Here is a 12,170-nt window from a genome sequence, read left to right as displayed (position 1 = left end):
AATAAATTTTTTTTTACTTTTTATTGGCGGGCTGTTTTTAAAAGTAAATCTCATAATGCATCATATCAAATAAATTTGAGAAGGAAATTACTTCACCTCGTTTCATCAATTAAGTTTCATGAAGGGCAATCAACGTTCATGAAACGCGGCAGTGCGCAATACAAATGGACGAAAGTTTTCTTGAGGAACAGTAAGTACTCAAATCTGAAAATTTTGTTCATTTATTTTTGTCAATTATAATGTTTCTTAACTTTATTCAATTTAGGATTTTGAATGTTATGTTTTTTTTTTTTTATGTTTTGTTTGTTTTGTTTATTTTTGTTTGTTTTGTTTTTTCTTGTTTGTTTTGTTTTTTCTTGTATATTTTACTTTCTATTTTCTACTAAAACCTTTAAAATTTTTTTTTAAAAATAACAATTTAATGTAATTTTTCTAAATGAAAGATTAATAACTACAATAAGGAGTAGTGATCGTTGAAGTTGATTCTTGTGATTATAATGATGTAGCGGTGTTAAGAAAGATTATATTAGTATAATGGAGTCATTTATCGGAGCAGTAGTAGTATGCAGTGGTGGCAGCAATGTAGAAGTAGTATTAGAGGTCCCAAAAGATGAAAATAGTTGCGGTTACGTAGCAGCATTAGCTGTAACAACAACAGGTGAATAATAGCAAGATAACAATAAAATGTTATATGTACCAAGTTTTAACTACAAGATAACAAAAATAATTATAAATAATTAACAAGAAAATTTTTGAAAGGCGTTTGAGAAGTTCGAAAAGTTTTTTAATTTCCCGTCATCCTGCTGTTTTTTGTTTTGTTTTTCTCTTTTGTAAAATAAAAATATTAATGTTAAAGACAACCTCCAGCAATGCTATGAAAACTAATTTCTGCTCTATTGTTAAAGTTTAAATGCTTGTCGAGTAAAAAATTGCTTTGTAAGAATGCATTTAAAAAAAAAAAAAAAAAAAAGATCAGTAAAAGGCGTTAAATTTTTGATCGAGAGGGAAAGTTATTGTCATCAGAATAAATCCAACGGTTACCTTGACGCTGGATAATTTTTATGATTTGATAGAAAACAGTAATTTGTCTCGTGATTCGAATAAAAAAAACAAAAACTTTTTGAATATTTTGAAAAAAATAATTGATAAAATTAATTGCAGACTAGAAAGTTGTCTTTGTAAATAAAGTTGTCTGCATCATGATTTATTTAACGAAAGCAAAAGAGTAGATTTCAATAAAATATATATCTTATGTAAAATGATGGTTTTTAAATACAATGAATCTTTTTGTTTCTCAGAAGTGTAACAAACAAGTATGATACTCTCAACATCGTCGATTTTCTTAACTTAAAAATTTCTCATTGTGAAAAACTTTAAATAACTCTCACTCTGCAAAAACTGTCGAACTTCTCAAACTTACTTCTTATTTTTTTCACCACGCAAAACAACTTTTTTCATCTACTAAAACAAAAAGTTCTTTCTTGCATTTTGACAGTAAGTAGCAATGTTGTTTTACGTCATTTCGACGTATTTTTGTGTCAAATTTAAGAAATAGGTATTCGGTTCGTTGGGGTTTTGACGAATAAAATTCATTTGTTCTGTTATTTCATAAGAAACTTCCTAATATGGTATCTTGAACTATAATATGATTAGTAGTACACCAAGATGTTATAATGAAGTACGTTAAAATGTCGTAATTTAGTAATTAAAGTTGCCAAAAACGTTACTCTTGTTGTTGAAAGGAGCATGGGTCGAGAACCAGTTAAATATTTGTAACAATGTGGATATTTTTTCTGCTAGCGCGTACTGCTAACTCGGATGGTGAAGTAGAAGCGTTTTTGATGACGGAACCCTTAGTTATTCATCTGTTTCATTTTATTATTCATAAAATTAAATGGCAAAAGCGAATTTACAATTCACTAAATTGTATTTCCGATTGTATTTAATTGTAGATGATGACACAAGCTTTCCTCAAATGATTGTTCTTTAATTTGCTAACTTCCAATCACAATTAGACGTGACCAAATAATGGTCGAAAAAAATACAAGTTCAAATATGACGTTAAATTTGGGGATGTCACTGTGAAAAATTATGACGTTAAATTTGGGGACGTCACTTTGAAAAAATTATAGGGTTTTTTTCTAATTAGCTAAAAAAAAACGCGTGTTTACAGCCTACGCAAAATAAGCTTCTTAAAATACAAAAAGTGAAATCGAATTCAACAAAAAATTTAATATTTTCTTGAACTTCTCAAAATCGACAGCATAAAAGAATTTAAAGAAAAAGTAAACGATCAAAAATTTTGATGAATATTTAAAAGTAAAATATTTTTGTATTTACTTTTTTAATTTCACAATTTTTTACAAATCTTTTTATTTATTCATGTTTTTTTACTATTTTATTGAATTTCATTTGTATGAATATTTTATTTAGTAGTTTTATAGATATGTATATAAAGCGGGTATGTTGAAAGCGGTTTTTAAAAACTAAAGCATTTTATATTCTTAAAAGAATGTATACCAATAACATCAACAACGGATTGAATAATTCTTATATATAAAATGATAACTCCGTAAATGTAAATCTTAAAGATGTCATTTTTAAATATCTTTATGTTAGAGGCTCTATTAAGGCTTTCTGAAAACTTAAACTTAGGTTCGAAAGTCTAGCAGTTCAGTGTTTTTTACCTTTTGTTGTAATGTGTTCTAAGGTCTTGTTGAGGGTTTTTTTTGTTAAACTGGTTGTTGAACGTCACTAACTGTTTATGATTTATTTTAATACCATGCTATAATCAGTAACACTGCCATACAAAAAGTTTGTAAGTTTGCAATAAAGCTACCACCGAGGAACCTGATACATGCTTATCCCACTAAATGTTTCCTCATACAAATATATCCATCACAGCTTATAGTATCTATAACAGCTTATGATATCCACCAGAATCCATAGCATCCACCACTATTAATGATGAGTTGATATTCGTTCAATGATGACTTGATAGTTTCTCGTTCAGTTTTAAAAGTTTAAAGGGATTTGCATTTGGTCCCTTTAAAAAATTTTATTAACTACAACTTTTACATTTTGGATTGATTTCTTTTATCAGATCTTTTGGCAACTTGCCATATAAAAGGTTTGTTACTGGTTGTTTGTGTTTCAGTCAAGTTTCCTATTTTTGCGGTATCCGCCTTTTATTTTTCAAGTAAATTTGATCAATAGATTTAGTAGCTTGTTAACTGAGAGTAAAAATCTGAAGTAAAGTGTTTGCAACAAAACTTAATTAGTTTTTACCAAAAACTAATTAAGTTTTGTTGCAAACACTCTATTTAAAAAAATATCATCAGAAATTGCTAATAATGTAGGGTCTTTGTTAATTCATGTTAGAGAGAGGAATCAAAAGTTGCGGAGTTTGCTACTGTGATAAACCAGCGTCGCAAAACACTGAAGCCGTTTCAATTTCGCTTCGCTCTTGTTTAAATCAAAGCAAAATCTCAATAAAGTTTGGAAATTTATTTTTTATTTTTTTGTGTCGCTATCATAATTTGTTATTAAATCACTCTTAACGAATTTGGGGCGCTTGTTCTAAAAATACCATTTGGTTTTTTATCATCGATCATTACAAAGTTACATTTATAATTTTGATTTCAGGTATCTGCATAGTTACTAATACAGTTTTGAATAGGTTTTTTACCTGCAGTTTTTTAAATCATATTTTTAAGTCTAAAATCACATTTTCCTGTTTCAGATTGATTTCCAGTATTGCATATTAAAAGTTTTGGTAAATAGACAATACGAATGTTTGTCAGATACTTTCTGTTGTTTGTAGATATTATGTTGGAACAAAGTAGATATTATGTTGGAACAAAGTAAAAGTACATAAAAATGTTACAGTTCAAAATTTGGGATGCTACCATAATGGAAGACTTTATATGATCATTGGTTTATAACAGATGAAATTGATTTCAAAACAAAAGTGCAATCTTCAAAACACTTTAATTTTTAATGTTCTCTGATTAATTATATTAGTAACTCTATTTATTTGGATTATTTTTCTTTAAAACTAAGAAAAAAATTTAACTCAGCATCTTGACCTAATCATTAAAACTAAAAATACAATAATAAGACTATTGAAAAAATCGATAGTTTAAATTAAGATTGTTAAACTCAGCACTAAAGAAAATAAAAAATGAATAAATAAAAATACAGAGGATAAGTTATACTGTGCAGTTTTTAACAACTTTTATGTCGTTCAAATCTTTTAAAAGATTTTGTTAACATGAAACTTTTTTTTTGAAACACGAACAACCGAGTTATTAGAAAAACACGAACAACCGAGTTATTAAAAAAACACGAACAACCGAGTTATTAAAAAACACGAACAACCGAGTTATTAAAAAAACACGAACAACCGAGTTATTAAAAAATCAAAAAATGAAATTTGTTTTGAATGAACGGCTCTCGTAAATTGCGCGATTTTAAGGAACTTGAAGTTTAAGAATTTTGAATGAGATTTTCGAATTTTGCGTCCTAAAAGCATTCTAAATGTATAGTTTCATTGTTTTACAACCGGTATTGTTTTCTTTTCATTTTAATCCAATATATCGTAACACTCAAATTTCCTTTCTTCTGATCCAACAACCTCATTTAAAAATGGTTAACAACTCTTTGCTTGTTCCTCCTTAACTTCACTAAACAAATAGAGTAAAAGGTTCCTTGTTTGCTGCAATATTTACTTTGCTTGTCAGATTTATATTTAAAAGATTTATCTAAACTGAGGTACGATTTGCTTGCTAAGTTAGAAAACTGTCATGTTTAACTAAAAATTTTCAATTTTTATTTAACTAACTTACATTTTTTTTCAATTTTTTATTTAACTAATCTTTATTACGTGATTGGTATAACTGTTCTTTCGTTTAACCAATCCAGCCTCTGAAATAATATCCTCATACGGTAAGTATCATCCGGGGTCTGAAATAATATTCTCTATAGTGTAAGTCGTTGTGTATTTACTTTTCGTACAGTTTATTTTGTTTCGTACAGTTTATTTTGTTCGAATCTTTTACATATAACCAAAGTAAATTTTAGATTCCCTAAAAGCATACATTTCAAAGAATAAATGTAATCAAAAAAATATGTATTAAGGTGGAAAACCCCTGAAAATTTTTTTTTGAGTAAATATCAATATTTTATAAATTTAACTTCATATACATAAAGTAAATAACAAAATTAACTGAAAAAAACAAAAAAAAATTTTTTTGGATAAAATGGTAGCTGTAGCAGGTGCTAAAAACACCAAAATATTGAAAGACCCCGGCCAATGTATCTAAAGATATACACAATTTTAACAAAATCTTTTTTGCATACTTATTCTAACAAGGTAGTTCTGTGATATGAACGAAGCAGATTTTTCATAATAATTTTTAATAGGCTAATATATTGGACCAAAGTACATGTAAAAAATTTGACCGAATTTTATGACTTTGTTGACCGATTTAAGGACTGGATTCAATTTTTAAAAAAATCTGTCACGTTTAAATCACAGAAGACAATCAAACAAATTCATACTTAAAATTTTAGCTTAACACCACTTTTAGTTATTTAGATATACTGGCCGGCGTCTTAAAAACTCTACATCTGAGAAAAACAGCTTTTAAAAATGCTGACATAAAAAATTTCAAAATAGTGTAAATAAATATCCAAATCTCTATATAATAAAAAAAGTTAAATCTTAAAATGCACCAGTTTGATATGGGTTTTGCTCTTTTTCAATAAATTTGTCATATCGACTCTTCTTTTTTACACGAACTACTTGTCTGTGTTTCTTTGCTCGTTCTGTGTTTTTATATATGGCTAAGTATAACCGCTTTTGATTAATTTTCCAACATCCTTCTAACAAATACTTTCCAGGTCTTAAATTAAATACTTTCCAGTTCTAAAACAAAACACTAGCTTGTCTACCAATGTTAAAATGGGCAACTGCATCAAAGTGCAACATCAATAACATTGGGCACATGGTCTGGAATAGAATTTAAAATAAGATCACTCTTCAAGTCTTTTAGTTCTTGAACAGCATCCATCATAGTGTCTTCAGCTGCAGATTTTACTGCATTAGTTAGTTTTATAACAATTTTATTATAATTATTAGCAGTCATTGGTTTAGGCATGTCCATTAATGAGACAAATCTTGAGAATCCAGAATAGCCTTGACCACATGATCTCATAGCATAAACAGCCCTGGTATTAATATCAAAAAATTTTTTGTATATTCAATGTTGAGGTATAAAATTCTCTTGAATAATCACATACACAGCAGTTAACATAAAGACAAGACGCTAGACCAATTCTCTTGTTTTCATTTTCAGAAAGAAACAACTTAGATGACATACATTCTGGACATCTAAGGGTAGAAACTACAGAGTTTAGAGTTTCTAAATCTAAAAACAGGATCCAGAAATTATATTACTAGATAACTTTGGTCTTGATGACGAAATTTTTTTAACTTTTCTAGCAGAAGCACATATTTCATCAGAATTAACAAAGTTAAAATCAACTGGTTTCCCCATATTTACATTTACATCTTCAACACTTGTAGTAACATTTATGTTCATATCTACAATATTCGATTCCATATTTACATCCATATCAAAATTATTTATAACTAAGTTCTTTTTTACATTAATTATTTTTTTCCTTTTATTATTTGTAGCTTTTTGTTTAACTCTGCAAGCCTTAGCCATTATAGAAGATTTATGATATATTTATGAGCTTTCCAGTAACTGTTTTTATACTCAAGTTGTTTTGAACAATGGAAAATACAATTTACTTGATAAGATATATTTTTCATATAAAAAAATAGGACTATTGTTTAGTAAAATTGGACTATTTTTTAGTTAAGGCAAAAAAAATTGCCGTTGTTATGGCGGTTGTTAAGGAAGCTTAAAATACTGGGGTTCAATAAAATCTTTTTTAATGAAGATCTATAGCGAATTTTCAAAAATTGTTTTCAGATGGTGATTCTCTGATAAATTTTGCACAAAACAAGAAAATAATATTTTTTTTCAAAAATTTCATATTTCTGAGGGGTTTTCCACCTTAATATAATATATCAAACTTTAAAGGACACGTATATCCGTGTATGGATCTCTGTTAATTAAACATACTTTGCTTATTTTGCTATCGATGTAAAAAAAAATGATAACAATCCATGTCAATTTATCTTTTTTTTTTTTTTTTTTACTGAAATGTAATTCAAGGATCTGCTAATGAGACAGAATTACTACTACTCTACCTTTTATTTCTTATTGTGAGAAACCGCTTTATTTTTTAGTCATACAAATGTATTTCTTGTGGTCCGCAAAACTGAAGTTATAAATGATAAATGTCTTTAGTGTTAAAAACTAAAATCTCTCTCTTTAAAAAATCATTTAAATAATCTGTTTATAAAATATGTGTGAATGCCTTTGTGTACAACTGCTCAGAAGCCAAATTATAAAATAATAACGATTCATTTATTTAAACAAGAACTTGACCGTCTCCGGTTCAGAATCATTAAACTTGAAACTAGAAAAACTAAAAAAAATTTTTAACATCGTCAAACGTTTGAGTTGTAAAAACTCTTTAAAAAAGCATATTTACAAGTGTATTTCAAAAAATCTTTTTCAGTTTGCTAAAGAATAATTGTGATCAAAATTTTTCTGTGTATTTAGGTGCATTTACCATAGATATTTTCAAAGTGATGTTAAATTGCGTTCAATTACACCTATGAATCAAAGTTTACCGCTATTTAGCCAAAAGTTAAAATCCCCCGGGCTAAGTAACTGCTCTGCATGCAATTCTCCTATAAGGAACTGTGAAGCGACACCGAAATGTGGTTTAAGCTCAGGGGAGAATGTAATTGTTTTAAATATTTCTGGAAAACGATACGAAACGTATATAACAACGATCGAGCGATTCCCAAATACTTTACTTGGTGATCCTGAAAAAAGAAAACATTTTTATAATCCAGTAACACGTGAGTATTTCTTCGATCGTCATAGGAAGGCCTTTAATGGTATCTTAAACTATTACCAATCAAGTGGAATGCTCGAGAAACCAGACTCAGTCTCAGAAAAAATATTTACTCAAGAAGTAATGTTTTTTGAGCTTGGAGAGAACGCATTGCATTTTGAGAGTGGTGATAACCCGGAGCACTGCCAATCAGAGTTGCAGTTTCCAACAAATCCTTGGTTTAGAATAATTTGGATTATGTTTGAGTTCCCAAAGTCTTCAAGATTAGCTCAAGCTGTAACAATTTTATCCATCTTAATCATATTGCTATCGATAGTTGTGTTTTGCATTGAAACAATTCCTTCTTTAAATCCTGATTATAAAGAAGGAGAGCATATGAAAACCACGTGGCTTGTTCTTAATTCAATTTGTAACATTTGGTTTACACTTGAATATCTTGTGCGCTTGCTTGTAGCACCAGACCGTCTTTTGTTTGCTCGCACTATTTTGAACATTATTGATTTAGTGTCCATTTTGCCATTTTATCTAGGATTTGCTTTTGATGCTAAAAGTTCTGCAAACTACATTATATTTCTTCAAGTCATTCGAGTCTTGCGCGTTGTCAGAATATTTAAACTTTCTCGGCACGCACGTGGTCTACATGTACTAGCTAACACAATCAAGGCAAGTTTTGAGGAACTTGTTATGCTATTTATGTTTCTTGCCATTGGTGCAATTTTATTTGCAAGCGCAGTGTATTTTGCAGAATCAGGGAAAGCGAATTCCCACTTTCAAAGCATTCCTCACTCCCTCTGGTGGGCTGTGGTCACCATGACTACAGTTGGTTATGGCGATGTTGTGCCAACAACTCTTATTGGGAAAATGATTGGAACGTTTTGCGCCATTTCAGGGGTGTTAGTGATTGCTCTCCCCGTTCCAGTCATTGTCAGTAATTTTGAGCACTTCTACAAAGTGGTATGTTGAAAAATTGTTCGTTAAAATTATCCATTATCATTTAATTGTTCTTAAATGAAACTTTTAGTTTGAGTCCAGTTTACTTGTATTAATTGAATTTTTTTTACAAACTTTATTATTCATTACAGGAGCATGACAGGCGTGCAAGAGAAGAGGAAATATCAAAAAGAGAAAACTTCAATAGAAAACTGGCGCCAATGAAAGATACGCTACAAATGCTGACTAACACGTCATTAATTCTAACGGGAAGCGGATCAAGTTTAAATGGAAAGAATAAAGAGCATGCACTCGATCGTAAAGGTTTAATAACTAAAGTTCTTTTATGATTCTTTTGTGTTCTAATGATTGATTCTTGATCCATTCAAGAAAAAAAAAGAACCAATGGCAATCAAATCAGTAACAATATCAATTTGAAAAGTTGTGTAAAAATTGCAAGTTTAATCTGAGGCCACTTTTATTTAGTAAATAATTAACTTAATTTTTAAAAGTATAAGTATGTGACTTTTTGTTCATACATTGTAAATAGCGATCAGTTTTTCTTCAAACCGACTAAAATCAAATAGTATTTAATTTTACTGAAGTCAGTGTCGTTTATTGAAATTATTAGCAACTTGAAGGCTCTGTTCTTATAATCGAGAACAGAACTAAAACAGCATCTCTTTAATATTAATTTTTTCTAACAGTGAGTATCCTTTACAATTACTTGTTTCTAATCCCAAACTAAGTCAATTACTTGTTTCTAATCCCAAACTAAGTCCATTTACCATATTGTGTTGGAAAAGGTTTTTTGGTTGCAATTTTGATATTTAAATAGCAACACAATTGTCCGATTTTTCCACTTTTTTGTGCCACAAATTGTGTTGATCAAAACTTATATCGTTGCCTTAGTGCAACAGAGTAACATCTTAAAAATAGTCATTTTGTGTGTTGAAAAATAGTCATGATGTTTATTCTGAACTGCTCTTTTGGTTTCCTCTTTCAGCTTCCACATTAGCAAGTTTTTTTTCCTTTCTTGTTTTTGTTTTTGTTTTTTTTGTTTTTTCAAAAAAGTTTTTTTCAAAATCTGTCAATCTTGTTTTAGATCACCTACATGGAGTTCTTATTGCTCTGGAAATTTGTATTCTAGAGCTTTGCTAGTTGCTGTAGAAATAGAGAGTAAGGTCTGGGGACTATTTGGTTAGGACTGGGCAAGGTTTAATTGTTAAAGGGTTAAGGTTGTATTTACCGTCCTCTGTAAATTCTAGTATACAATATATTTCAATAAACGTTCTGTTTGTGTGCAATGGTTAGCACTCTTTTATTCATTACGTTAATAAAATTATAAATAATTTATATTTTTTTAATTTATAATTACTTTTCTTACAGTGTTTAATACTGTCTTTAACGATTACTCCTCTTTTATTCTTCTTCTTTTTTTCTTTACTAGAAACGGCCAAAACTTCCATTTACTTATCTTTTAAGAATATTTCTTCGACTTCTGTTAAATTCTTTACTTCTTGTGTTTATCACAATTTTCTTCCTTTTCTCTTTTGTTCATTTATAAAACTTCTTGTTTATCCAAAAATTCTTTAACCACAAAAATTCTCGCTTTCTCTCTCTGAAAAATTCTTCTTAAAAATTTCTTACAAACTCTCTTTTTATTTCTCTGTAAAACTCGGTAAAACTTTCCTTCCCTATAAAACTCCGTATCCCTCTCCATAAAACTCTATTTTTCGAACTTTTATAGTTTTTTTTAATTAGTTTTTGGGTACGATACTTACTCATTCTTCATTTAAATGGCAGTTTGAATAAGGTTCCATATGTATGTCTTTTCTCAGTCGTTGTTTTTAACTTTTCTTCTTTCCGCTTTATCGTTTATTTACAAAACAATTTGATGAGTCTTCATGTCTTTTCCGATCCTTGTCTTAAACTAAATTCTCCCCCCTCACGGTATATGTGTTTAAAGTTTATCTTCAAAAGAAAGAGAATGAACGAACTGTTGGTTAAAGACTGTAATAGCGATATGATTGCTACGGTTTTTGATTTTTGTTGGATAAATGAGTCTATATTCGTTAACAATCTGCAACACTTTATTTTATTTGTAAAACCTGCTAAAGATGACCCATGGCCTAGTATATTCACGGCCGTATATCTTCCATTTTTGAGGGGGAAATTAAGAGGCCGATTTCTGTTCAAAAAAATAGCTGCACTAAGTATCTAAATTTTAAAAAGCAGCTCAAACCTTAATTATTTACTTACATTTCTTCAATATAAAAGTGGCAATTGCTGTTTATTATTACATATTTATTAGTTATCAAAGGTTTAAAAACATTTGTGTGATATTTGTTGGAGATTTGTAGTCATTGCTAAAATACCAAAGTTAACTGATTGTCACAAAAATTATTCAAATCAAAGTACATTTATATCTATGTATATTTTATTTATCTATAATATATATCTATATTCATGTATATTCTTAAGCTATAAGAAAAAGTTCAAAGAACTCAAATGGAAGGTAAATTTTAATCAAGTATATAAGCAAATGCTATAAACTTGCATAACATACAATTTATATTTCCGATTTTGACTATTATTTTCTTTGTCTCTTTTTAAATGTTTATAAGTTATCATTGGAAAGGAAATCCTTTGATATTGTAGCCGAAATTGTAGTTTTATCTATAAGTGCTAATGCAAGTGGCCTATTTTGTTTATCATTTCCAGGATGCAATATTTCAAATGTAAGTTTAGGAGCTTTTTTAAGTTTGCCTTTTAATCCATTATTGTTTTGTAAATCTCGCATAAATCATCCCAGCTAATATATCCTGATGGACAATCAATGTAGATATTTGCATTATGATTTAAAATCTGGAAAAACAATTTTTTTTCCATTTAGTAAGTTATTTCTAAAATTTTTGACTAAATGCACACTACAAATAAGTCTTCTTTCCATAATTATTTTAATATATTCAATATTAAAAAAAAAAAAAAAAAATTATCGTGTTATTATTTAAATTTTTACTTTTGGAAGATTTGTCGAGAACTTTTTTTGAACATTTATGGAGATTTATCGTGATTTATTCATACGAAAAAGTAAAACTAGCAAAAGAATTTGTTCGTAGCTTTTCAATCGTTGAGATTATGGCCAATAGAAACATATTTACATGACCTTACAAGTATTGAAGGTGATCGAATTTTTCTAAAAATTGCAACAAATTTGATTGAGCAAATAAATA

At 28.7% G+C, this 12,170-nt stretch overlaps 1 protein-coding gene across 3 annotated transcripts; it reads left to right on the top strand.

The window, feature by feature from the left end:
* Positions 1-4: 4 nt before the first annotated feature.
* On the top strand, positions 5-10,188 carry LOC145193649 (potassium voltage-gated channel subfamily A member 10-like). 3 transcript variants are annotated; one of them, XM_090068026.1, is made up of 5 exons: positions 5-190; positions 3,382-3,496; positions 7,704-8,958; positions 9,087-9,258; positions 10,040-10,188. In XM_090068026.1, the coding sequence occupies exons 1-5, from the start codon at positions 139-141 to the stop codon at positions 10,093-10,095; spliced, it is 1,650 nt and encodes a 549-aa protein (XP_089924152.1). In that variant the 5' UTR covers positions 5-138; the 3' UTR covers positions 10,096-10,188. The 3 variants fall into 3 exon arrangements, with proteins under 3 accessions (XP_089924152.1, XP_089924153.1, XP_089924154.1); XM_090068027.1 differs by lacking the exon at positions 3,382-3,496 and having other exon boundaries at positions 34-190; XM_090068028.1 differs by lacking the exons at positions 5-190; positions 3,382-3,496 and adding an exon at positions 2,207-2,319.
* The last annotated feature ends 1,982 nt before the right edge of the window (positions 10,189-12,170 follow it).

The sequence above is a fragment of the Hydra viridissima genome, unplaced genomic scaffold (assembly GCF_058129835.1).
Source record: "Hydra viridissima isolate aposymbiotic clone 2 unplaced genomic scaffold, HvirCarnegie_v1 scaffold_12, whole genome shotgun sequence".
Taxonomy (NCBI): Eukaryota; Metazoa; Cnidaria; class Hydrozoa; order Anthoathecata; family Hydridae; genus Hydra; species Hydra viridissima.
This window is presented reverse-complemented; position numbering and strand designations above follow the sequence as displayed.

Bases quoted from the DNA above. Each gene is read 5' to 3' on its own strand.
- LOC145193649 (XM_090068026.1), top strand. From the start codon at position 139: ATGAAACGCGGCAGTGCGCAATACAAATGGACGAAAGTTTTCTTGAGG. The intron at 3,497-7,703 runs GTTTGGAAATTT...CTGTGTATTTAG, and splicing joins CAAAGCAAAATCTCAATAAA to GTGCATTTACCATAGATATT. The intron at 9,259-10,039 runs GTTTAATAACTA...ATCTTGTTTTAG, and splicing joins GCATGCACTCGATCGTAAAG to ATCACCTACATGGAGTTCTT.